Source organism: Semicossyphus pulcher, unplaced genomic scaffold, assembly GCF_022749685.1.
Source record: "Semicossyphus pulcher isolate SPU_LCO1_2020_fin unplaced genomic scaffold, fSemPul1.0.p SCAF_20, whole genome shotgun sequence".
Lineage (NCBI taxonomy): Eukaryota > Metazoa > Chordata > Actinopteri > Labriformes > Labridae > Semicossyphus > Semicossyphus pulcher.
Window position 1 is genome coordinate 19,902,961 of NW_027211694.1, and position 27,986 is coordinate 19,930,946.

The 27,986-nt window shown below is 43.1% G+C and overlaps 1 protein-coding gene across 2 annotated transcripts in view; it reads right to left on the reverse strand.

Annotated features, from left to right (window-relative positions):
• nav3 (neuron navigator 3) overlaps positions 1–27,986 on the reverse strand; it is a 237,103-nt gene that overhangs the window by 46,326 nt on the left and 162,791 nt on the right. For both annotated transcript variants that reach the window (XM_069671283.1, XM_069671282.1), the window contains 3 exons: positions 27,504–27,905; positions 25,479–25,598; positions 2,058–2,181 (listed from right to left, as the gene is read on the reverse strand). In XM_069671283.1, coding sequence (XP_069527384.1) covers positions 2,058–2,181; positions 25,479–25,598; positions 27,504–27,905 — 646 coding nt within the window. The remainder of the gene's footprint in view (positions 1–2,057; positions 2,182–25,478; positions 25,599–27,503; positions 27,906–27,986) is intronic.

A 27,986-nucleotide genomic window follows, 5' to 3' on the forward strand; every position in this document is an offset into this window, starting at 1 on the left:
TTCAGAGCTCATTTTCTATCAGTGCCGACTTTGTAAAGTTTCTCTTTCATGTTTGTGTTTTAACAGCAATTTAGTTTAATATTTTTAGCCAAGATGTCAGACTTTATTAGCTGGAGATGACCCTGTTAACATCATAATCATGGCATCACAAGTTCAGACTTTGCCACGGAGGACATTATACATGTTTTCCACACTGACAGAGATTCTTGTGATAGGAAAAAGTAAAACTGAATAGGTTTCATCTTTGAGTGTAACAACTGTACCAGAGGTGTTGATTAATTACACCGACATACTACAAGGTACAGCCATTATAGCAGCTCTGTGAGGGTGCACTTAGTCACAGTTACAAATGCTAACACTGGCATGGAAACATGCTCACAGTGACTATGTTAACAGGCTAATGTTTAGATATTACTTTTAACAGTCGACACCTGTCCACACATTGAAAGAGCTCTTGGTATTTGGCTTGATTTGGCTTGAAGACAGTTAGCTCTGTCTCTATTTTTAAAAGGAAATTAAAGATCTTTCTTTTTAATCTGGCTTTGATTTGGGAGTCATTTCATTGCCAAAGTTCTTATTGTTTTATCCCTATCATAAACTTTTTACTGTTTTTAATTACTAAAATGTATTTATTTATTCATACTTTTTAAAATTATTTGTATTACTTTCCACTTTCCTTGTTTTAGTCTTTTAAAATGGTATTTGTTGTTGTCAATTTCTGTTCTATTTTCCTGTCTATCTGATTGAAGCGCTTTGGGTTGCATGCTTGTATGTATGAAAGGAGCTATATAAATAAAGCTGAGCTGACTTTATGAATCATTAACATAAAAAGCCATATTGAAAATCTCATCAGTAATCTTCGGCAGATTTTACAGAAACAGATCCAACTTCTCTCTTAATTGTAGGAAAAGTGTGATAGAGGCTGTCTTTATTTCAGTCCTAGATTACAGTGATATAATATACAGACACGCCACTGCTTCAACCTCAAATCCCCAGACACTGTCTGTAACTCTGCTCTTAGATTCATAACTGGAGATTGCTACAACATTTTGCATAACAAAGTTCGCTGTTCTTCTCTGGCACAGAGGCTTGATAAACACTTTTTATCTATTGATCCCTTACTGGACGTTTGCCACCCTATAACATCTATGCTGAACTGGACCACTGGACCCCACTGAACTCTACCGAACTGGCTCTTCTATCTTTCTAATGTTTCAAGTCCCAAAATATATTTAAAAGATTGACACTCTCATTTCTCTTTGACAAATCAAGATGTTGAATTCAAATCACCTCAGGGTGTAATTGTTTTAACGGAGCATTGTTCTTTTGGTTTGTGCATTTTTTGTGAGGAAAACCTTAATGATTTTTGAGGCTTAAAGGTATAATAAGTAGGATTTTCCTTAAAAATAAAATATCACCTTTTACAAATATAATATCTTCTGGGCCTCTATACATGTGTGTTGGTGAGTGTGTATGGAGACCCTTCCCTCTGCATCTATTCTGTAGTTTTGCTTTGCACGGGACGTTTTCAGGAGGGGCGCTGTTGTGGTTCTCTGAGCCAATCACAGCGTGTAGGTGAGTGTGGGAGTGGTTCAAATTAGCAACTAGGCCCCATTCAGACCGGCGAACATGGCGAAAGAGCGATGCAGAGTTGGCCTTCTTTCTGTTGGACAGGTAGATGCCTCAAACCGGGTAGGACAAGCTAGCAGGTGGTTAGCATGCTAGCGCAAAGGTGACCATGATGCTGTTGGTGTTAGCTCGGCGGGGTGGCCGTGATCTCGCACGAGAGAGTGAGAGTGAGCTTCTGGTGACGAAGAGCCCAGGAGGAGGGGCCCAGTTTGAATGTGTGGTTGACATAATGCAAGGAAAAATCCTACTTATTATACCTTTAACTAAAGGCTGATGATGATGACATTTATACTGTTAGTATACAGACTTAGTATTGCATGTTACAATGCTAACATTTGTGATGATTAGTATTGGTCCTTGGATATAAACAAAACTATCTGAGAAATTGAAATCTGAAGTTCTTAGAAGTTAAGTGCTTGTGCCCTTACCTGTGCTCCCTTGCTTTTGCGTGATGAACTGACAGCAGAGTAGGCAGGTGTGTTCAGATCATCGGTGCTGATGTTGTCCAATGTGTCGCTCAGGCCGCTGCTCACCGAGCTGCTGTCGTCCCAACTGCAGGAGGAGAAAGACAAACAGTGAGTTCAGCTCTGATCTGGAACTGTTTAATTAAAGTAGTAAATGTAGCAATAACAGCAGTGATCAGTGCTTCACCAACAAGCACACTGCCTGCCCTCCATCTGTCATCATCATCTCCTTACTCTAATTAAAACTTTATTCTGCATGTCACTGACTGATTGAAGAGAAAAAGAGCTGCAATGGAGCTCATGTATAATTTTCTGAGTGTCCCATCACCAGCTCGGCTAGCAGACGTGTAGATCATTTGTAATTGCCAAATTAGTCTCGTCAAACAGCTGTGCTCCTTTTTAAGGACCCCATTGACTTGTGGGTATTTGAGTTCTTTTTGAGGAAAAAAAAAAAGGCTTTGGCTCATTAATCGCTAAGCTTCTCATTAACTCTGAGTCTGAGGAGGAATAAAAGGATCTTCATTAGAGCAGTAATTATTTAGCTGCTGTGTGAGGCTGACAGACACTGAAATGAGAAGCGTTTGGATCGAACAGTGATCATCTCCACACTCACACTGTTTAATTACAACAGAATTACACCTCTGAAAACTCCTGCAATATGTTTCTCTAATCCGCAAAACACATTACAGCTATCAGACACAATAAATCACCTTCAATAATAATCTATTATCTCTTCTTCTCTTTAATTTGCCTCTCTCTTACACACACACGCACGCACGACATGACAGGCAGCCAGCATCGCAGCTGTGACAGCTCTAACACACATGCACAGAATAGAAATACACATACACACACTCCTTACAGATACTAATTGGTTACCTTGCAAGCATGCCAAGTCTCATCTGTGTATGCGTGTGTTTGTCTTTGTGTGTCTCTCTGTGTGTGAGACAGACCACACCCTTAAAGTGTGTGACCAATCAGACCAAAAATCCTAAATGAATGAGTGGTGTAGAGAGAGGTGAAAAATATACTGACAAAATGACACAAACATACATAACCATGGCGTCATCGGAATGGGGAAAAAAAAAATATGGAAACATTAAAGCAACTAAAGACTAAAAGATAAATTAAAAAATATTTAAAATACAAACAACAAAAAAAATACATTAAAAAATATGTTATTTTATATTATATATTTTTATTTAAATATATTATATTAAATATATATATATTTCAGGCCTACAAATGTAATTTCTTTAATGTCATTTTTCTGTATATTTTCCTCAAATTGTATTTATTTCATAATATTACATTTCAAGCTCAATATTTCACTCTGTGATACCTGTGGAGTAGCTTAGCATAATTTACAGTACACGCTGGTGCTCTGTGCAGGCCCTCATACAGCCTCTGCCTGAAACGACTCAGTCCGCTATATCCTTTTAAGATACCCCGCCCCTACAAGCTGAGGCTGCACTTTGTGACATCACCATGTGCAGTGTGTAGGAAAAACTGTGTGAAACCCGGCGTTCACAGCAGACTGAGCTGAGAAGCCTGGGGATTACTCCAACATACTTTTACCCACAGATTCACCCACGTTTAGTCTGGTCATCCAACATTGTAATATTATATATGTCTTAAAATGTGAAACAGCATAATACCCCCTCTTTAATGTCATGAAGAGCCTTGGCAGGAAGACCCACCCAAAGCCAGTTGATTGACAGCTTGGCCCTCTAAGAACTAGTGGAAGCAATAGGGAAAATAAAGTGAAACTAATAATTTACTTAATTTATTCTGCTTTGTATTTCTGCATTTATTTTCTTGTTCTCTTGCAGTTTCATACATGTTTTGTCCCTCATAAGACTCTGTAAGGATTGGCAATAAATGAATGGAAAACAAAGATTTTCATATGAACAGCAAAGAATTTACTTTCATCTAATGTGACTTCACAGACCGAAAGATCCCGATCCCGCCCTGTGTTTGACTCTTTAAAATATAGATCTGAAACAGCTTCTTGAAGCTAATTGCACTTCTTTCTACATGACAATTCAAGCTTAACATCTATAATTCACTGCAGACAAGGACGGAACCGAAGGCTGAAGCTGAAAATGAGAGAATAATGACTAATTTTTTTTCACAAAGGAGGCAGGGAGGGAAATGTGGGCGAGCTGGAGATGTGCGGACGTGGCTGTCTGCGGGAGATAATGGGGTATTCAAGTTTGTTCAGACAATCAATACACCTAAGAGTTGTTATCCTTAATGCTATTCATAAGCTTTACGGTGTGCTGTTTATAGTCAGGAAAATAAAAGCTTCTGAACATTAAACAACCTCGCTGTTATGAATGTTAAGTTACTCGTTCTGCAGCGAAGGAAAGGCCTGTTGCTGGAGTCTTAATGCGAAAGTTATTAGATGTTGTGCATCACATGACACCTGTAAAAGCTTTCTTATAAATGCAGTGCAGAGCGGACACCATGCAACCCAGTTGTCCACTGGTGCAGTGCAACATTGATTTGCTCCTTTGGCAGATTTTAAATGAGCAGCATTTATCTTCACGACCCAAATCTGAGCAGGTCCGGGACTCTGGTAAACCTGCAGGCTTTCTGTAAGTCTTTGGTGTCATCATGTGGCTGAAAATGTAATGGTTTGTTTGTGTTATTGAACATCGCAACTCATTTCTTATTTTGCCATCTTTAATCCGTCATTCTCAGATTAAATTTCCCTTCGAATCAAAGCCATTATCGGAAAAGCGCCTCCGAGACGGATGTTGGAAGCGCGGCATAGCTTGTCATATGAAAGTAAATAGCATCCTTGCTGTCAGTCTGAGCTCTGCCGTGGTGCATTTGTTCTTTGATAAGAAAGAGGCTGCTGTTGAGTGCTTAGAGAAGCTCTGATATAAAACACGAGTTGAACCGAGTGTTTGACTCTGTGTTGTTTCTGCACACCCCAAAGCTTTAGCAAACAAAGCCTGTGGAAATCAATGGCTTTGAAAACACGCCTGGCTTGTTCCCCCTTTAATCATTTCCTCTTATCTGCACTTAAGCCTGTCTTTGCTGATAGAGGGCGACATCGTGTGACAGCAGAGGACTGCTTCCGACGTGTTCCAAGAAGACAACAGCAAAGTGATGAATACGTCTGAGTGTCGGGGTTAACTGTGCAGCTGAAGCTGTTTTGGTGGTGACAGGAGCTGCGGGGTCACCTTGACTCTGATTTAAAGTTAGCCCCCTGCTCAGCTTAACTTGCCTCAGAAGTGACGGGGGAGTTGCAGAAGCACTCTGCAGCTTCCTCTGAGACCGGCCTTCAGTGCGTGACAGACAACAGGGGCAGACGGAGCCAAATTTAATGCTCGCCACGAAATGAATCAGACTAAAGTGGATTGGCTGAGCTCCAAAACACAGGTTTGGCCCGCAGACATACAGACAGCTCTGTCTATATGTATAAGCGTATTTCTTTGGGTGTGAGAATATTGTTTCTGAAAACATGACAGTGAAGCAAGAGAGGCGGGATGAGGAGAAGAAATTCGGGAGAGATCAAAGACACAGATGGTCTTTTACGAGCGCTGATGGCTCCTTCTGCCTAATTGCACATCTGAAATATCATAGCAGCTTCTTTTTAAGTGAGAAAAAGACGTTCTAACTCGCTATTAATTTCTTCTAAGCTGAAATAAATTGAACGTGGTACCAGAGACGGGCTGCACATTTACTTGGCTGATACAAAAAGGGAAAGGGGTTGAAGGAGGCTGAGTGGTGGAGTCTCTCATCAGAGGCAGATGGCTGCGGAGAAGCTCACCGACTTCCAATTCTTATCTAAACGTGAGACTAATCGTGCGAGCGTTCCTCTGCTGCTACATATCGCTCTTTCCTCCCGGGGTGGTCCCTCTAATATTGAAATTGTTCCTTCTGGAGAAAAAAGCCTGAACTGTGGGTAATGTGATTAAAACTTGTTTTGCTGTAATTCTTGCTTAATTATCTTAACGAGACACGGCGAGCAGCTCGAGGAGTCGTCATCGCAAAATAAAGATGCCCTTCAGCTTGTGCATTCTTTCAAAGCAAATTCATGTCAATAAACACGCAGAGGAACACAATAAAAAACTAACTTGCTAAATGGAAACGCAAATGAGACAGAAGAAGGGACTCAAGTGAAGAAGAAGAATATTTGTCTCAAACTTTAAATAATGTTGTAGCATTAGTTACAGAGCTACAGGGGGAAATATGTGTACAATTAAACTGGATTTTACTATTCTATCTTTGGTTCCCTTTATAAAGTCAGAGACAAACGACTCCAAGTTTGACACTCGGCACACTTTGTAGTTATCCCTCTAGTTTTTATGTAAAGCTGCTGGGTCCACCAGACGCGCTGTGGCTTTAAATGTCTTCACATGCATGAGAGATTCACAGCAAAAGATGCAGCAGGTAATCCCGCACAAGTGTCTCGCTGACATAAGCCTGCCTGCTAACTGTTTACTCTCCAGCAGCTAAAGCTGAACTAGTTCACATTAGGTTCATATTATGTGCTTTACACCCGTGGTTCCGAACTGGTCTCGCCTCAGGACCCACCACCACCTCCTTAAGGACAAATTGCAACCCAGATTTCTAAAAATTTCCAACCACTTAAATTTCTTTCATGAAAAATGGTGCAGTTTGGACCTGAGACAGAACGAAACATCACAATATGTCCCACAACTTTTTTTTTTCAATCTGCGACACACTGAGAACCAACATGAGAACCACAGCTTTGCACCTACCATGCTTCTCGACGTGAAGCCTTCACTGGAAATGCAGTATATTACACATTCAGGTGAGTGTCACTGTCCCTTGACCACCACAGAAATTGACCCCGTTCAGACCTGGTATCAACACGTGGTTGTCGTGATCGGATCACAAGTGGACAGCCGTAACTATCGGTGTGAACGCTCCCAGGATGCATTGAAGACGCATTCAGATCCGATCACTCAGGCCACATACGGAGGTGGTCTGGGACGCATTCATCCACATACGTCTGGTAGTGTGAACGCAAGCGGAAAGACGCCACATTTGCACGCCATAACAACCAGCTGCAACAAGACCACAATAAGATGTCTAATGTTCTTATATTATGCTGACCTCTGCCCCCTATCCCAACATATTAACTCTGGCCACTAGTAAGCTGCCAAACTATCAATGTAAATACGGGTTGTAATAAGCTGCTGCACATACAATATTATTTTGGGTGCTCAAAAGACAACAGTTACGTAACAAGATGCCTTTGATGTATAGTATTAGAACATATTAAAAGACAATACAGAATCACAATAGAGACGGAAAAGCCCGTTTGTGGGAGCAGATCGGCCGGACACTAAACGCTGCTGGCCTACGCGTTGTAAGCTTGTTGTTAGCTGTGTAGTAAGTTAAATTTCTTGTTGTCATAGAAACAAAACCAACATTTTTTCTCTCACTGCTCAAGCGCTACATCCCAGCCCTCCTGCCAGCGCTTCAATGTGGACACGGGGCCTAACTCCTCCTAAAGAAGAAAGAACAGAGCTTCTTCCAGCCCGTGGCACCAGCTCCCTCATGAAGGATGAAGCGAGCACCTTCAATCCTCCTTCTCAAACTGCAAAGGGCCGGCTACCTCTGCAAATATGAGTCATCAATATTGATCAAGATCCTAATAAACCCTGCAGTTAGGGCAGGGAAAACCTTTATAATAGTAGCTTGGTGCCCCAGCTGCTCCAGTGGAGCTGCTCAGGGAACAGTAATGGATGACTGTGTTTTGTCAGTGTGAATTGGAAGCTGGGGAGTGCTGAAGAAGAGCATCCCCGCTCTGTTTGGGATAAAAGGCTGATCAAACACAGCGAAAACAAAAGTACGCTGCGTCTCCTCCTGAGAGCGTTCCTGACTGTAACTGAGCTGAATATTTCATCGGCCCGACTCACGGGATCAGCTCAGACTGCCCTGACAGAACAGAACCGTGGCTGAACAGGCTCCTCCCCCTCAGACCTGCACGTTTTCACATGCACGTCACCACATCTCCTGCAGGGTGGGGGCGAGTCCTCAGAAATGGCACAGCCGAACTCAGTAACCCTACAGCGAGGGCGGGCGGGCGCGCCGGACTTTTTGTGTCATAACTTCCTAAATTAACAATGAGCAACAATGTACAGAGCGCAGCGCTCGAGAGGAGACTGCTGTGGAGGATATTGGCTTCTGTCCCATGTTTCATAAGGGAGGCAGTGAAACAGGCAGATGGCGAGAAACAAGTCATAGTCTAACCCGTCTGAAAACACACTGCATGTCCCCTGTGATGGTTCTGTTTGTTGGATTCAAACAACTGTGATGCTTTATATTGTTTTGACCTACATAGACAGCCTTTCATATGTTGGTGTGGTATGGACCTGTATGGTAACTAGTGCTATAAAAAGGTATGACCTGCTTTTATAACCCTCAGCCTGCAAAAATCTATAAGAACGACTTTCCTCCTTCTTATCAGAAGATTCCACGCTGCCTTTAGCGAGGCTTTAACCCCAGAAAGCCTCCTGTTCATGAGCCAGAGGCTATCAGGTTGTAACATGTGCCTTTAATAGGAAGGAAAAGTGATTTAAAAGACGATGTCTACCTTTCCAAATGTTATTTCTCTGCAGATTCTATAGCACATCCTTCCTCCAGCTGCCCCCATGCTATGGATGCACTGCTGTGGCTCCACTCAACCATGCAAACATTATCTCATGCAGTATTCAACACGCTGGGTCCTGTTCTTTCAACGGCCCAGAGGAGAAAAAGACATAAGCAGCATGAACAAAGGATAACTACGGTGATCACACAGTATCATGGAGATAAATGAGATTCTTACGAGGGGATTGATGAATATTAGGGGCGGCAAAGTGTTTAAGTGAAGGTGGGACGTCTGAGGACGGGAGAGTGCAGCACATCTCAGAGGACCTCTTACGTAACATGAAGCTCCCATCATGGCGTTTGAAGGCGCTGGGACCAGTTTGGATTCATGAATCTCTTTATAAAAAATGTTAATAATAATAATGTTTATGTTTTAGGATCAGCAAAAGGATCAGTTCATGAATCTTTGGCTGAATAAAAGCACATGAAGCGTATTTAAACCCTGTGGATAAATGGAAAAGTACACATGCAAATAGAACAAATAAAACAAAGTTCTCATTTGACAGTAATAAAGTAAAAACAACAACTCTTGAACTTTTTATGCTTTGATAATGAGTTTAGTTTGTATATTTAGAGAGATAAAAAATAACGACACAGATTACCTTTGAACTATAGCCCACAGCAAAGTCTCTTTAAAGTCATGTAAATAGCAATTTATGTCACTTTATCTCCAACAATCCAATTAGTTTTGTTCTTTCGACAAAAAGTATTTATTTACCTGTATACTGAGCAGCTCGGCTCTTCCACTGGATGCTGTAAGTCTTCTAAAACTTTAATGTCCAAATAAAAAAAATAAAATAGGTGTCTAATAAATCAGATAAAGGTCAAAAGTCAAACTCAAAATCATGTGCTGTTGTCCTTTCTGTGTATTCCAGATGCTTACTTCAGGTACCGTAAGAAATCACAAACTGTACACTTAACAAGCTGAAGTGTCTCAGTGTCTAGCCACAACAAAGACATCCTTTTCCAACCGCTGTGACAACTTTCTGTCGCACACAAAACTGCACTGTTTCTGTGTTTCTTCTCCATCACACACATACTGTACACACACACACACACACACACACACACACATAGAGCAGTGCTCTGTAACGTAAATGCAAAGCACTCCTCATTTGCCAGCACAATAATCTGAGTGAATGCCACAGAGCCTTTGCAATTACAAACGAGAAAAACACCAAGACATCCTCGCTAATGACTTCTTCCTCTTCTTCTTCTTCTGCCTTTTTGTCGGCTGCTGAAGCTCTTTTTCTTCTTAGCTCTGCTGGAGAGCACAAAGAGCCGGCCTATCCGAACAAACTCAGACAGCCTGACTCAACTCAAACACAAACAGCACAAAGAAGCATCACTCAGCTGCTCCAAACACAAGTTCAAGAGTAGAGAAGTTCTTAGCTTTGCTGTCAACTCACCTCTCAGGACGGACGCTGCCTGATGTCTCGTCACACAGGTGTTTTGCTTTGGTCTGTTTCCCTGCAGGAGGCTAAACCTCCACCTGACAGAGGAGCTACAGAAGCTGTGAAGACGACTGGAAGTCCAGAGAGGAAATGGGAATGAGAGACAAAGGAAGAAAGGACTACCTCACTCTTCCACTTTCACCCCCTGCTGCTGCTGCTGCTGGTAGTGTTGCTGGCTCCCCCTCCTCTCCCTCTTCATCTCCCCTCCCCTCCTCACCAGGATGGGCCTGTCAGCCCTCGGAGAGGCAATCAGACATGCCGTCAGCAGCGGGCTACCGAGGGTTAATTAAAGGAGGATGACAATGCAGAATGGAGCCAAATCGAGGAGGAAGCTGGACGGATGCCGACTGTGCCTCGTCTTTGCAGAGCGCCTCTGACTGGAAGTGATCTCATGCATAATACGTGAGATGCTCAGGAAAGTCTGCCTCGTGTTAGGACATAATTCATGACTCTAAAGGACTGAAAGAAATGGGCAGTGCGGCAAGAAGATAAGGATGATGACTTGGTTTATTTGTCTTTTTTTTATCCAGGAAGACTAACTTGAGCTTCCTAAGTCTCAGTCACAGAGAGCAGCCCAGTGTCACGTCTTTATTTGCTGACGTCTGGAGTCAGGGGACAGAAAAAGCCACACAGATATCCAGAAATCCCTTCGCAGAGATCAGAAATAGTCTGAAACATCCGTCTTTATCCTTTCCTTTGGATTTTCTGTTCACCGCTCATGCTAACCATCTGATCCTTCTTTTTATTACAGTCAAACTTTTGCCTCTGACGCTGGAAATGTAATCATCTGTCATAGAAAGGTGTTAAAATGAACTGATACAGGTTGAATCACCGCTGTGAAATGAGGCAGCGTAAAAGGAGGTAAAATAGACTTTGTTTACTTGAAAATGTCTTGGATTTGTCACAGTGAGAGAAAACTCTTCTGCATGTTGAGCAAAATAAAAAAGTAATCAGACTTGCCACCGACTGTGGAATCAAATTGAGCTCGGCACAACTCAATTAAAGAAAAGGAACACAGTGACCTTGGAGGGATGGGCTGTGAATGCGTCTGTTGCCAAGCAATGGCCGACAGCAGGACGTCAGCGCTGCCCGGCTGGGCTGCTGAAGACGTCCAGGCTCTCACTGCAATGCAGTCAAATATGACAACAAAATCTTTAGCCGTTGGGCAGCGAGGGGTTTCCAGCAAGCTAATGCAAACCTGCAGGGGTTTGTCCGAGTCAACGGCAAACTGCTGCCAAATGCGCAAACAAAAACACCACATACTGTAAGTGCTCGCAACAACTGCCTGCACAATCGCGACCTCCACCTCCTGTGGCCTGCAAGAAAACATCAAGCAATACACTTTGCTGCATACAGTATCTTCTAGTATGTATTTTAATCAGACATGTGAGGAACATTTATGGACCGAATGTAAGAAGTGGACATAGCCTTTGGTTGCTGCCTGAAACCTGCATTCTTTCTCGTGTCCAGCAGAAGGGGGACTCCATGGGTGCAAAAAAAGTATGACTGTATGCAAGCAGGTGTGAAAATGAGCTGACCTTTAAGGTGATTTATTACCTCCATAAACATTTTTCTTAATGAGTTTATGGCCCAATCACTAGTCTAATGTCTTATACAGCATGATGTTCATTTTGTAAATTGAAAGTAGGTGATAAAGCAGGGTATGATAAAGGGCATGGTGAGTGGCTACAGGTGATTGACAAGGTGTTAACAGAGGCATAGCAATGTGTATCCACCCTCTCCTCCAAATATGGTCACTTCTGGCTCCAAAAACAAGATAGAGATGGTCAAAATGGTAACTCATAGCAACAAAATGGTAGTCCACAGTAACGGCGTTTCGTAACTAGGTTTCCAAAATAGGCAGCTGTATTCTGTTACAGTTACAGAAGAGGTAATTGGATTACAGATACATTTATTAAAAATGGGGATTTCTAGCAGGATTACAATTTAAAATGAAGACGATATAACACCAAAGATGCTCTATAACATCTGGCGTCTCATTTCTAAACCGTCTGTCTGACCGTCTCTGATAATACCATGCACCTGCGCCGACACACAAGTCTCACAACACCTCTTGTTGTCATCAACAGTCTGTGGTTGCCATGGCAACATCACAGTACGGTGCAAGTTCTGCCTTCCAGCTGTGAAAATGCTGTCATTATCCAAGGACTCCACATAGTTTAAAGAAACGCTTAGAGGTAAGACCGACCGCTAACGTTAGCTGCACAGAATTCCAGTTTAAAATGTTAGCTAGCTAACCTGTCGTCTTCTTCTACTACTGAAAAATAGTTTGTGACTCCTGTGACAGCTGCGGCCGGGATGGTGTAAAAACACAAGCCCCAGATTGGAATAAGTTTATTGCAGTTTACTTGAAGTTTGTGTGTGAGGTAGTGTGAATAGCAACTTAACAAAGTATATTTAAATGTGCATAATTACCACTATTAGTTTAAACGGCGTTCAGGCATTACAAAAGTATTGACATTTAATTTCTCTTGTCTTTATCTGCAGATTTAGTTTTGAAGTAATCCAAAGTAACTGAAAGTCATCAGTTACGTTACTTTAAAGGTGTGATACTTGGAGTAGGTTACTGATTACACCTTTTAACAGGTAATTAGGAACTGTATCGGAATACATTTTTAAAGTGATCCTCCCAGCCCTGCCAATGGTGACGTCAAGGTGGCTACGTCACCTAATTGATCAGAAGACATGAATAGCGATAAGCTTGAAAGTAGAAGCTGAAACGATTTGTCTTTAGACGATAACTCGATGCACAGAAAATTAATCCGCAGGGATTAATTGTTCACAAAAAGTTTGTTTTTACTTTCCTATGATAATAAACTGAACATCTTTCAGTTTGGGTCGGTTGATCTGACAAAACAAGCTGTCATCTTCTGCAAAAAGGTAACGCTGAAACTGTTCGCCACCCGACCCAGCATCATCCACTGTGATGACAGGGGGACATCTGTTATGTTTCTGGGATTACTGCATTACAACTCAGGAGATGCACAGCGGGAGCTCCTCCAAAACCTCTCACCTGAGATTTGAATCCCACTTCCACTGATTTTGGCATGTGTGAAGAATCAATGATGAGCAACCATCAGTTTTGTCGCTATGGGAAAGACACTTATAGAGAGAACAGCATACACAGCACACAGAATGTTTGTATTGACGGATTCGGTTGACATTTCATACAGGTAATAACAGGTCTGTTCTCTGAGACACTAACAGGTTCTGTTCTGGTTCATAAATGTTTCACCGCCGTAATGACACCATAAACCTCGCCATTTAATGAGATTACGCTTTCATAATCCACAACAGAGTCCGGCTCCATGGCTGTAAAGTGAATTAGCAATGATAGGAGCTTTGTCGATTCTTATCTTCACTAACTCATTAGGCCTGTCACATGATGAATGGAGTCGCATCCACAGAAATTTTCAACCAAATTAAACGATGCAGCTGCAGCAGAAGTCCCCTATAGTCTACTTATGTATCCTGCATTGGCACTGTACACAGACACTGTTGAAGGCATCCTGACTTCATCCATCAGCAGTGTGCAGACAGATCATTCATGAATCCTCTAACCTACAGCCACATTACACTCCTGTAATACAGAACTGCACATAAAAGACTTTTAAGAGCATCCCCGGGCACCTCTGCTGGGTGGAAATATTCACAAGATGTGGTGAGGATGAGTTTAAATGCTCCGTTTGTTTTTCAAAGTTATGAATAGAATGAGAAGGAGCTGCTCTAACTCTCACATTAAAAAGGAAAACTGCCTAAAACAGGTTAAAGAAACCTTTAAAATTATAAGGAGCTGAATATGATGCTTCAATTTCATGTCTGCTTTTACTTTTTATCACAACTTGTTGCAAAACAATCCCTTCAACTCCACAAACACGCGCACAAGTCAATCTTTTAAATGAATCCAAGTTAACTCTCAGGGGCACGAGCTCAGCAGTGGAACAAGCTGCGGCTCTCTCCTCGGTAAACATGCGGCCCTTTAACAGGGTAAACTTATTCGATTAAAAGTTTTTAGACTCCAGATATATTGGAACCAATTTGGGTAATGGAGGGAATCGCTCTCTTTGTATCCACCGGTCAGCTTCTTCATTACATCACATTATTTTCACATTATTTCTAATGAAGCTGTGTGGCATTTAAGGTCACTTCAATACAATGTTTACACACATTTCCAGGTAGAAATGTCTTTAAGTCACATAGCAGCCCACCAGTGTTACCTTAAAATGACTCAGAAAAACACCAAGAATAAACATGATGACTGTATGACCTGGTCACTGCACATACATTAACACGTGGTGTCCTGCGTTCCTCATACATGACCTCTGCAGAACATGCATTATGCACTAGGGAGGGATATACATGTCTTATTACCCTCTTACTTCACATGCGTGTCACTTCAAGGTGACATCATTATGGCATCAGCGTTTCCCATAAATCACATTCAGTCAGATGTGAGACCTCTGAATGGCTGGGCTGTCTTACATGAATGGACGGTATGAATCATAAAGTCTAATGTTAGGATAGAGATGTAGTGACAAGAAGCATGGAGACTACGAACTATGGGCATGCAATAAGGATGCTAAAAGCTACTGAAAGCTTGTGTAATAGTTTAATTTATTCTGTTTAGAAATAAAAAACTGAATGGAGCAGTTAGGGACTGTCTGACAATTAGTAGTCAGGAAAAGGAGGTCTGAAAACAGGAAGTAAGGCAAATAGTCTAAAAAGGAAAACGACCGTCAGCGAGGAAAATCAAGAGTTACAACCGGAGCCAACGGTCGACGTCACACATGCGACACTGTCTGGATTTCTGTGCTCCAGCAATTACCGTTTATCGCCATAGGTGGCGCCAAAGACATCGGAACTGAGATCTTCGAGATTACAACTTTAATGGTTAAATCACTCGAACAATTGCAATTACATTATTTGAAGATATGAGGATTATGGTGTTGAAATTTTATTTCAAATCAAAGTGAGGGCCCAAATAAAATAGAAATGACACTTAAAAGGGCTTCATTTTACAGCTCCTTAATGATCTCCTGGTCCAGAAATAGATTTAAATGTTTGGCAGGTATTGAGGCTGAAATGACCCTGACATGTGAGCTGATCTAGAACTCAACCATATGGGACCTGTCATCGATCAGAGAGGGGAAAAGCAAGTCTGACCTCGCCCTGCAGAACCCTGTCAGTCTCTGGTCCAACCTGATGAGTCCAGGTGGACGGATCAGCTCTGGGACCTTTGACACCTCCGCTCTGTGTGTCTGTAGTCATGGTAACAAACCAGACAATGAATCTTTATCTCGCATCTTTAATCAAGTTGAATCCCTTCTATGTTTTAATATCTTGTGAATTAATAATCAACAGTGGCTGCTGGTGGTTCCTCATGAAGAATTCACAATGAAGCCTCTTCTATAAGGTTTCAACATTCAACTTTACATATGGGCATTTAAGTAAGGAAAGAACTAACAAAGGTTTCCAACTCATAATGTTTGACAGTTTAGAAGAGTTTAATGAGAAAATCAAAAGCCTTTTCTAAGTCTGTCCGGTACATATGCTGCCAGGGCAAGCAGCCTGTTAGCCTAGCTTAGCATAAAGACTGTAATTAAGGGGACACAGCTAGCCTTGCTCTGTCAAACGGTAACAAAACTGAGCCACAAGCACCTCTGACTCTCCCTGTGTAACACATACAATCTTGTTTGTTTATAATGAAGCTATGAAGGTTTATTTATTTTTTAACATAGCTAACTGTTAAGCTAAGCTAACTTTTAGCTGGCTGTACTTTCATAATTAGAAGAAAAATATCACTTCACTGCACGACAGGAAGTTTGAAATGGTATTAAGTGAGAATGCTACGTTAACCACAGGATTTTGTGTTGCATAAGTGAAACAGTTCAGTTGATTGCATTGCAACTGGAAGCAACTGTGTTCCACTTACTTGTGTGTGTTACACAATAGATTATAATGAAGAGGCTACAAAAATATGGTACAGTTTTTTGTTATCATGTATCAGAATGAATGTGCTTATAATCACTGAGACATAAAGGATGAGGGCCCTGGTGTCAGTCGTAGCATTGGAATAAGCGGCCCCAAACAGACAGAGCTGTGGTTCACAGTCTAAAAATGATCATGCTGAAAAGCAGGCTCAGAGAAGGACGCGTATAATCTGCCTTAATAAATATACTTACAGCACTCAGGCAACATAAAGTTAGTTATGAAGAAAAGAGAAATCATTGGCATAAAAGGGAACTATATTTTTTTAACCACAAAGTAAAACTGAGATAAAATATTGACAAAAATGAGTCATTCATAAGGCTGAATTCAGACAAATATTGATGCATGATCGCTACACTGGGAGTCTCAAAGTCAGTGAAACAGCCTCTGTGGACATTTGAGGCTTGTATGTGAAAAAACATCACTGATCTGAGTGTTGATATCTCCAGCAGTTTGTTGGACGAAAAACAGTCATATTAAGAAAAATGATGTAGGACAGGATGTCTTTTGATTTCATCATTGCCCGTTTAGTAACTACATGACTTCACGCATTAATTCAGTGAGTACAGTAATTAATGAGGATATCCATCTTCCCCTGGAGGGAAAAGGGGAGAAATATTCAGATTCATGATAAATACATAGCGCAGCATCCAGAATGGAGGACACAGTTGAATCAATGCCAGAGAACAAGAAAGAGGAGGAAAACTTAGCTTCCAAAAAACAAAAACTTTCCCCTGAGCTCTTCTGAATGAAAAGACGTCTAATTAGTGTGTTCGTGTGGGCCGCACTTTTTTTTTTTTTTGAGGAGGAGATAAATCTGCAGGCAAGCACCTGCACAAGTGAGGACGCACATTTGCATGAACACAAGAGCCAGACGCAGCTGGGTACTCAAATCGGCGATAAAACTTCTGCCAATTACCATCCGAGTTTGCTAAGTTTAGTCTGCGTGTGTGCGTGCTGTTCATTAAGACTGAGACAAGGCGAGTGTCAGACAAGAGACAGAAGCAGACAGACAGGTGCCAGGAAACTTCACAAAGCTAGAAAGCAGGAATGTTGAGACGCTGCGTTTTCAGGTGCAACGTGAGAGAGGATATTTTCTTCCTAAGCGGCGCCCCTGGCAGAGATGAACTACACAGGAACTTATATAACGACTGGCTTTGTCATTGATGGCAGAAACCTTCTCCTCCAAATCTCCCCGCTGCTTACGGCAGCACTGACGAGCCGCGCAGCTTCACGGCGACTGTCAGAGCTCTGCAGAGTGACAGCCGGGATCCTGCTCAGCAGCGCACACACATGCCCAAATCTGCACAGACACACACACACACACTACAAAATGTAGTCCAGGACAAGCACACTCTTCTTTTTGTCAAGCAAGGACAACACAAAACACATTCACACACACACACACAAACTTGTCTCCAATCCCCCAAAGCTTCAAATAACAAAAAAACGCAGAGCCAGCTGCCACGGTCCGGCCCTCAAACAAGAGGGCAAGCAAGAAGACAGAGAGAGAGAGCGCCACACACACGCACACACACACACACACCAGGATGCTAAAAGCGAGGTCCTGTTACTTATTCATGTCTCTGCTGAGAACGGGAAGCCTGTCGGTGTCAAAACACTCTGCCTGGGCATCTTTTCTTGACAGTAAAGCCACGAGCACACGCTCATCTATGTTGCATGACAGGAGGGTATTTTTAGAGAGGGGCTTTTTTAGCCGAGGCTGAATTCAGCATTGTTTAAAAAAGGACCAATCAGAGCAGGGCTATGAGCTGTTGTGGTTGATTTGATTTGGGGCAGACGGTCAGTTTCAGGGAAGTTTACTGTATCATTAAGAGCCCGACATACATATTGGCCGGCCAATGTTCTGGCTGATTTGCACCTATCACAGATATATTGATATCGGCTTTTTTTTCTGATCTGCAGCCTTTTTAAAACTTTCCAGAAAATATTTTGCAGAAAACAATTTTGGGTGTTGGAAATGATGTCATGTAGTTTGTCCAGCAGAGCCCACTCCACCTGCATGGTTTACATACTGTCAAGGCTGTCTGCAGCACATGCAGCAGAACATACAAACAGTGGTCTGCACTAGAATTGGTATACAATGTATAATAATGGTAAATATTGATGCAGGATCAATGCACAAAATGTTTAAAATGTCATAATGGTCAATTGTTCTGTTCTAGTATAAGTATGTAGTATCGGTGGTGGCCTCAAGACTCTGATTTCAGGGTCAGGGTGGGATCTCTATTTACAGATTCTACATAGAAATGTAGAATTTTAGGGATGGCAAGTGTTCTGGTTTCAGTTTGTACTATGCTTTTAGTCCAGGTAATATTGAACAATCACGTATCAGCAGGCTGCAGCGTATGCAGGAAAAACAATCCGTGTGGAGAGCAAAAGCAGGCGGAACGTAATCCGCCGTAATTACATCCCAGCTCCCATCAGCGGCTATATGATTACGATTTGGCATGCTAACAGCTGACAACCTGTTCTAGATGTAAAATTCAACTTGAGATAAATTCCCTTGACGCGGTGTCACAAATGCCGTTCAGCGTTCAGATTCCCTGACTTCCTCGAATGCATCAGCAGATTCGATCTCCGTTCAACAAACGAGCATTTTGACAGACCTGACAAAGCTTCATTTGGACTTTTTTACTAATATGCATCATCATCGGCAAAGGTATGGTCGTTGATAACAAGTAAATCACAAGAAAAACGGTTTCTCTTTCTGTAAACAATGCAGAACATGGAAAAGAAAGTCTTGACTGGAAGTCATCTATCGCTAACCGCTGGCTACACGCCTGGCATGTTCATCGTGCTCCCTAGAGGCCACATCGTTGTCAGACGATAGCCGATAGGATCCGAGATTGGGGTTACTATTCTTGGCACAAACAAAAATCACAGCCAGTAGTAATTGTGTTTTGACACTCTTTTGTTACCTTATCCCTTAGATTCATGAATACGCTTAGTAAAAAGTATAGACCTCAAAACTAATGGCGAAGACTGTAAAATCTACACTAACTTCTCATCTTTTTCCTCAACCTTCTCATCGTAGACCTCCAGAAACATAACGAACCACCGTCTGTACAGCAGAACATTTTCCCAGGTAACTTGACCACCCACATAGTTGAACTGAATAAGCCGCAGATGGTCTCAGTCACCTGCTGTCCATGACTCTCTATCTGATGAGTCATTTAGATGAACATCCTCTGGGGTTTCTGTGGGTTTGGGGGGTAAAGCTGCCATGGGGAGTCGTTACGGACGGAGCAGAGCGTAAAGCGTAATGAGCCTCCTGGGAGCGCTGTTTGTGTACACAGACCGCCCGCTTTCTGCCTCCCAGGAACTCTCTCTACTGCTGCCAGTGTGCCGGGAGGAACCATGAGGGCGGAGGGTGTGTACTTTTGCAAGTGTGTGTTTAGGCTTGGTTGAGGTGGTGCATTAGAAAGTGTGTGTGGGGCTGCATGTGTGTACTTTCTCAATTATAGCTCATAATTTAGAGGAAATCCAAAAGTTGGTGGAGGAGGGAGGGTGGGGATGAATTTTAATGCGCTTTTTTTTTTTAATGGTCATTTTTTCATTTACTGATAAAAAAAACTGCAGTAATGCAGTTCTGCACAGTGTGAAAAAACAAGCCCCAAAGTACACTTCATATCTACCACCCAGAAATCCCCAGGCTCTGCTGTATTTCTAACTCAGTATACAGCTGCGTCAAGTTGCTGGAAGCATTGCTGTTAAAGATACGTGACTCAAAACTATTGAAATATGTCTATGAAGTCACAGTTAGTATGTGATTACAGTAATTGCTTTAGGGTGCATTCAGACCTGAGTGGACCTGGTTCGTTTGGACAGGTGAGCATTCGAACCCTGGTGCAGACCAAACCACCAGACGATGGTCCAGGCAGACAAGACGGGTCTCGGTCTGTTTCCAAATGAACCAGGGTCCGGTTCGTTTCAGGTGAGAACATAAACAGACTTAAAGTCGGACCTAATACAAGAAGCAAACCAAAGAACTGTGCATTGTGGGTTGTTAACGGATGGTCACACTTGCAGAGATAGGCAGCCAGGCAGCAAGATGAGTAGAGGACAAACGTGGGGGAGCGACGAGGCAATTTCACAAACACACAAGAACACGGAGGTATTCAAACTGTTCAGTGAAAAACTAAAGGAGAATGTAACTGATCGAACTGACAACAAAACATTAAAGTCCGCGATTCTCTCTCGTCTTGTTCTCTCTCTTTGTTTACTTCAGGGAGTGAAAATTCTGACCAATCAGAGAGCAGTTTCCTCACGCTTCAAAACTTTTGGTCTGCCTGTAAAAGCTGCCGTGTGAACACGAACCAAACTCGAAGCAAAATGCAACTTTGTAACAATTTGGTCTTTGATTCGGATCAAACAAACAAACAGACTTTAGGTGTGAAAGCAGCCTCAGATTGTTTACTCGGGCGATACAGTTCTGTTATACAATACCAAACCCTGTTCTGCAAAGTCACAGAACCTTACACCACTGCAACATCTTTCCAGCAGTAACACTTAAAGTAATATTCTCAAAGATTTTCATGTAAATAAATGTCTGTTAAGTCACTGTCTATCGCCGAATGAGGTAACACAATGGTGATTGAGCCTATGGCCCACTGATGAAAGCCTTTGCATTTGCAGTATTACAGACTGGGTGTCTGTGACGACTCCAGTTAGTGACTCGTTTTCCATCAGCCAGCAGTGGTTGGTCTGTCAGAGAGGGTAGGCGGAGCTAAGCGGCTGCTTTCCCGGTCTCTGCAAGTGTTGCGAGTAAACAGTAATCTACTATGGCTGAACAAACAAAGCAAAGATGGATGACTACAGATACAACTTCAAAAATAAGTGAAAATCCAAAGAAAAAGAAACAAATTGGACGCTCAGATGAAGCAAACAGTCTAAAAAGGGAAAGCGACCGTCAGCCAGGAAAGTTACAACGGGACCCAACCGTGAACGTCACACATGCAGCACTGTCTGGATATCTGCCGCAATTACAGTTTATCACCATAGGGTTCGCCGAAGAGAATGAAACTAAGATCTTTGAGATTACAACTTTAATTGCCTTTGCAGAAAAAACTTTTAATTTCACAACCACGGACATATATATATATACTTCAAAGGACTATTTCTCCCCAGGAAACCACTGAAATGCAGTGTTGCCACAAGAGGTCGAGTTTTGAGTCGTCTCTGAAAAATGCTGATAAACCCGCCATGATTGCTACAAGGTCAAATTCCTTCTTCGAGGATGGTAAAAGACATTTAGAACAATTTACATGTAAATGAGGCATTTTGATGAGCAAAACATAATTATGAAATCCAACTGTTATCATTAAATGTGTCCTGAATATCACCAATTTTAGATTTCCCTTTAGTAAACTCTTTACTGCACTATTCCCTGTATTTCTCTTGGACTCGGGAGCATTACTGACGCAGAAACTCAGCAGACACTGCAGAAAAAGATGATACCGATGCAGTAGAAAAAAGAGTTTAAATTGTGCACTGAAATCGACTGAAAATGACTGAAATCTAAGAATAAATACTTCGCTGTCGTTGCTTGAATGGCAGCCGGCGCATTTGATGGGATAAAAAGTTCCTCAAAGTCAGCGAACAGATTGTTTGAACTTGGGCCTTATCCTTTACTCATTTCACTTAAAGCCGGGGGTTATGTGGAGAAGACGACGAATGCTTTGGGATAAAGAAGGAACCAATCATGGAAGGCAGATCCTGTCCTAAGGAGGGAGCTAAAGCCGGCCAGAGGTGTGAAGCCTGGTGAGCAATCGCTTCCAAAATGAATTTCCTCCCCTGAGCTTTGTCGTCTGTCAGTGGGAAGTGACAGCACCGCTACTGACAATCACACATGTCAGAGGGAGGCAGGGGGGGGACGCTTTAAAGGTATGTGTACTTTTGTGTGCGTGTGTGTACATTCCTATAGTTTTGTAAGCGGAGAAATACAGGAAGGAAGAAAGGAAAACAGGGTTCCAGAGTTCAAATTCGTACCCAATCGGGAGTTTCTCGCCTGCAGGCATCTTAAAGGGAAGCAGGCATCGATATTTCCTCATCGCCCCAGAGGCCCAAAGCGCTAACACAGACATTAGCAGAGAAAAGCTGCAATTTTGGGGATTTATGTCAAAGCAAGGTGAGATAAACTGTAGACAGAATATTCATACACAGAGATAAAACACATGCAGGGTGAAGCTAGGACTTGGTAAATGGAAGAGACAGTTCACAGGGTTCACAGTTATTATTATCCAACCGCCCCTTTCCCTCAGAGCGTCTGGCAGTCTGACAGGCGGATCGGTCTGAGACTGACGGGAGGGGCGTGCGTATCGCCTATTCTGAACCCTTTCGGACAGGTCTAGCATGTTTTGACGCTCTGCCGATCGCAGATATGATCGGACTCGCCCCCGCCTGACGGGCTTGACTGACATGTGACGAACGTGCTCGTGAGACAGCCGGACTGTCTGCGCTGTGAGACAATTGGATTACAGAGCAAAAACAAAGACAGATTCAGCAGGAAGCAAAACATCACCAGCATGTCTGTGTTTGTCTCATGTAAGCGTGCACATTTAACACATTTGCTTTGCCTTAAACCAAAAACCTGGGCGTCCACATTACAATCACAACATCTAACTCAATAATGAGGCTTTTTCTGGTGTTACTATAATCTCCATGAGAGCTGTCCTGCTGGCTCAGAGCGTCTTTAACGGCACTTTACTAATTTACAGCATTACAACAAAAGCCGAGTAATTCTTGAGAGCCGTATCTGATTGCTTTTCATGCCTCCCACTCCTCATTGAAGTCTTGGCAGAAGTTGAAGTTGCGACACAGGGAAATGTCATTTCATCAGTCGATTCCCAGCAGCCTCTCTGAGGGCCTGTCATCACAATCTTAGCTTGACAGCTTTAAATCGATAACACGCCTCTCCTTTTCACCTCATTTAGCTGTGGATGTCTCTGCAGTGAGGAGGGTGCCCCGTCTATCACCTCCCAAGGACATTAACTTATTTCTTACGTTTCACCTGGTTTGCTTGGACACATTTGTTGTTAAGATGCGGTATGATTGCTCCGTAGCATCGCAGGCTGAAAACTCTTAACGCACGTCACCTTTTCAGTAGATAATCATTTCTCCTCCTCTCCTATCTTGCCTTTATTCCCTCGTAACCTTCAACAGAAAAAAATACACGCCCATATTTTTCTTATCTCCTATTTCTCCTAACACAATGTGAATAAAAATCAGGCCCTCTGGAGCTGACCCCTGCTCACTTTATCATTACTTCCATGTAATGTCAGCGCTTTAACTTTTACAGCGATAAGTGGGTATTCAGAAAATCCTCAAAGCGAATGTAGGGAGAAATGCTTCACATGGAGGCCATTCTTTGCTGGTACGGCAACGTAAAGAAAAAACACACAGCAGTTACTACAAAAAACACGATGTGACTGATTATTTTACGTTTGTTTACATCATTTCCTAATGCCACGTCCCCCGTGTTTGCGTGCTAAGCTAGTTAGCGGTCACAGGGTGAGTAGATAACTGTGTTCAATTGGCCGTAACAGGAAGTGTCTGAAATTTCTGCTCCGACAAGCTGATGCGTTTCCACCTTTCTGCCACTCTCGCCGCAGCACACCGTTTTTCTCACGCACACGCATCACCGGCTGCAGAGCACAGTCTGGTGGATCCGCCTTCGCAAAACATCCACCTGGAGCTGATGATGTCAAAGTCGCAAAGTTCTGAGAAGAGTTACATCAAAATCCAATCAGGACTACGTACACACTCACCGGCCACTTTATTAGGTACACCTGTTATACTGCTCGTTAACACAAATATCTAATCGGCCAATCACATGGCAGGAATTCAATGCATTTAGGCACATAGACATGGTCAAGGCAACCTGCTGAAGTTCAGAATGGCGAAGAAAGGTGATTTAAGTGACTTTGAATGAGGTTGTTGCTGCCAGACGGGCTGATCTACTGGGGTTTTCACACACAACCATCTCTAGGGTTTCCTTCCATCCATCCATCTGACCCAGCCATCCCTCTCCCCAGCAACGTTTTCCAGTTCCTCCTGGGGGATCCTGAAGTGTTCCCAGGCCAGACGGGACATATAATCCCTCCAGCGAACTCTGGGTCTGCCCTGGGGTCTCCTCCCAGTTGGACGTGCCTGGAAAACCTCCACAGGAAGTGCCCAGGAGGCATCCTAATCACATCCCTGAACCACCTCAACTGGCTCCTTTCAATGCGAAGGAGTAGCAGCTCTACTCTGAGCTCCCTCCGGGTGTCCGAGCTCCATACCCTATCTCTAAGGCTGAGCCCAGACACCCTCCGGTTTACAGAGAATTGCCCAAAAAAGTGCCCCAGTGAGCGGCACTTCTCTGAGCGAATATGCCTTGTTGATGGCCGAGGTTAGAGGAGAATTGCCAGACTGGTCCGAGCTGATAGAAAGGCAACAGTAACTCAAATAACAACTGGTCACAACTGAAGAGCATCTCTGAACACACAGCACGTCGAACCTTGAAGCAGATGGGCTACAGCAGCATGAGACCACACCGGGTGCCACTCCTGTCAACTGAGAACAGGAAAGTGAGGCTACAGCAAAATTGGACATTAGAAGATTGGGAAAACTCCTCATCTGATGAGTCTCGATTTCTGCTGCGACTTTCGGATGGTAGGGTTAGAATTTGGCGTAAATAACATAAAAGCACGGATCCATCCTGCCTTGTATCAACAGTTCAGTGTGGGGATATTTTCTTGGCTCACTTTGGGCCGCTTAGGACCAAGTGAGCATCGTTTAAACGCAACAGCCAACCTGAGTGTTGTTGCTGACCTTCCCTTTATGACCACAGTGTTGCCATCTTCTGATGGCTACTTCCAGCAGGATAACACGCCATGTCACAAAGCTCAAATCATCTCAAACTGGATTCTTGAACATGACAATGATCTCAATGCAATAGAGCACCTTTGGGATGTGCTGGAACGTGAGATTAGCATCATGGATGTGCAGCCAAACCTATACCACGAGGAATTAAGGCAGTTCTAAAGCGAAAGGGGGTCCAACCCAGTATTAGCAAGGTGTACCTAATAAAGTGGCTGGTGTATATTCATAATATTATATATGTAGATACTATTTGCAATTTTTTGCAGCACCCATAGTGTCCTTGCATGAATCTTAAAACGTGACGCCCCAGCTGGACCTGGGTGTGTTCCACTCCAACATCAAACACACATCAGTAAAGCAAAGCAGCACTTGTTTGATTGACAGGTTGGATTCTTACCTGTCTATGTCGCCCTGCACCTCTTTGCTCCCTCTCTGGGATATTTCTCGAGAAGAAGCCGCGTCTGAGGCTCGGCCTGCGTTCCGTGTATACAGATGGAGGCCGCCGTCTGTGAGGTATCTGTGAGAGGAGAGTTCATTAGAGGAAGAAGATGTCCGGCCAAAACTTTGACTTATTCATATTACCGTTTAGACTGTATGTGCATCTCTGTGAAAAAAAGTGTTCATGTTTAAATCAGTTTGTATATCTGTGCGTGTGTATGTGGCGGTGAGTAAGGGGTAGGATTCGAGGCTATTGCCAAAAAGCAATCTGACACGGCTGATAGGACATGGAGATCATTAGTGTTGAGCTAATTAAGCTAATAATTCAGCTAATTACCTTTCCCTCCCAACGTGTTGTTACATTTTCGCTTCTGACACGTCTTTAATCCTACAGATGTTGTACTCCATCACTCCTCCCGCTTCGCCCCGCTCCCCCTACACTCTTATCCGGAAATTAAGTGCACGGATCCCCAGTGGGAGTGTGTGTCCTTGTGCGTGTGCGTACGTGGAATGTGAATTGCTTTCTCCAACACCCCTCCCACTTGCTCGAGGCATTTATCGCTATAAGTGAATGAAGGTCAGAAGCCCACACGCAAGTTGTGCTGATGTTTTGTGAAGACACTGACTCATCTTTTTTCATTCAGGCGATCTGTCAGTGTATCGAGAGCCCTCAAGGTTCACGAGGATGTATTATGTGCACCTTCTCTTTCAAAGCATGACAAACCTGTGATAGCCTTGGACGCTGTCAGCGGGCTATTTGTATTAATGTACACAGAAGGATGGGTAAGGCCTTGGGGACTGTATGAGCACACAGCTTTGGATGAATTTTGAGGAGTTTTAGACTAAACCCAGTGTGCATAGCAACATGAGTCATTCACGATCCCTCAAAAAGCAAAGGGCCTTCAAAGTAGTATTTTAGTTAGTGTCAGTGAAAACCAGTATTAAAGCGTCAGACAGTTAAACTTACTCGTCTCAAAGGATGTCAAGTACATTTGTACATAATGTGTTCAAAGCATCAAAAGGCAAAGAAACTAATACCTGTCTTAAAAACCAGCAAGTAAAAGCTAGATTTTAAAGGTATCTAAACAAAAAGTCACGAGAGATCACTGGAGAGAGGATCACAGCGCACTGTTGGGAGATATGACGAACTAGCTAGCTTTAGCTTGTGGAAGACTCCACACACCCATCCATCCAATCATGTCATTTGGTCTGGATTTAACGAGGCGCCACCTGTTCCTTTTGTATCATGGCGTCAGGAATATATTTATTTCCACAGGTACAGTCTTGTCAGTTGCATGTTATTCGTCTGACGACAGTTGGCGGCAGTGATGAGCAAAGAAATGCAGCAGTTTGCCCTCATAGAGGAAGAAGGCTAGCCAATAAATCTGCACACTGTTAGGTGCCACGTGGGCCATTCGGCTGTGTGTGTGTGTGTGTGTGTGTGTGTGTCAGACGTCAATGAGCTCGAGCATACTCCTTCAGTGGAAGGAGGGTGTTTCTTTGTCAGCTCTAGCAGCTCTTTGTTGTTGCAATTCTGTTTAATAGTGTTTAGACTCTTAAGATAGATCAGCTTGTTTGTTTGTTTTTTATAAAAGCTCGCTTTCTCTTCAAACGTTGCTTTAGTTGTAAATAAATTCCTTTTAAATTTGCTTGAACTTTTGGGTTTTAATTTATTGTTACCCCCCCTCATCCCCTGACCATCCTCGGGGAACGTAACACACACAATGCAACATGTAAAATATTTTATAAATTGGAAAAGACATGCACTACACATATTTGTTAGGCTTTAGGGATACATAAAATACGTTTTAGTGTGTAACATTGAAGGTTTGAAGGTTGATTCCTGTCACTCTTTCAGTTAAATGTGTGAATACAATTATAGTTAAAGTGGAAAAATGATTGATTAGGTCTTCCAAGCGTGAGTTAGTCAGAGTAGAGTCAGTGCATCAGAGGAAGCTAACATGCTAAGCACACATCATCCTACCCGCTGGTGATATCATCCATCCGGCCGCTCTTCCCTAGGATGTCCCCATCACTCATGTACCCTGCTACATCCATCTGCTTCCCTCCTTCTCCTCCCTTCTCCCCCTGCTCCGCCCCCCTTGCCCCTGCTGCCGCTGCTGCTCGCCTCAGGGGGGCACTGTACACAAACCTGGAGGGGTCCGAGTGCCCGCTGTAGCGCCCCGTGGTGGTGCCGGCACTCGTCGTGCTCGCCCTGGGCGCAGCGTAGCTGCTGGGCATTGAGGGGGCGTCGCCCGCCTGGAGACGTGGGGTTTGTGATTGGCCCAGGCGCCAGGCCATGGGGGAGGAGCGTGTGGTGAGAGCCGGTAGACCCCGCCCATTGACCTCAGTGGTTACAGTTGTGTCGAAGGTGGTTTCTAGTGTACTGTGGAGACAGAGGAGAATGACAAAATGAGGGAATGAATTCTGACTCCTGACGTGATACAGCACAAACTGATGACTAGCA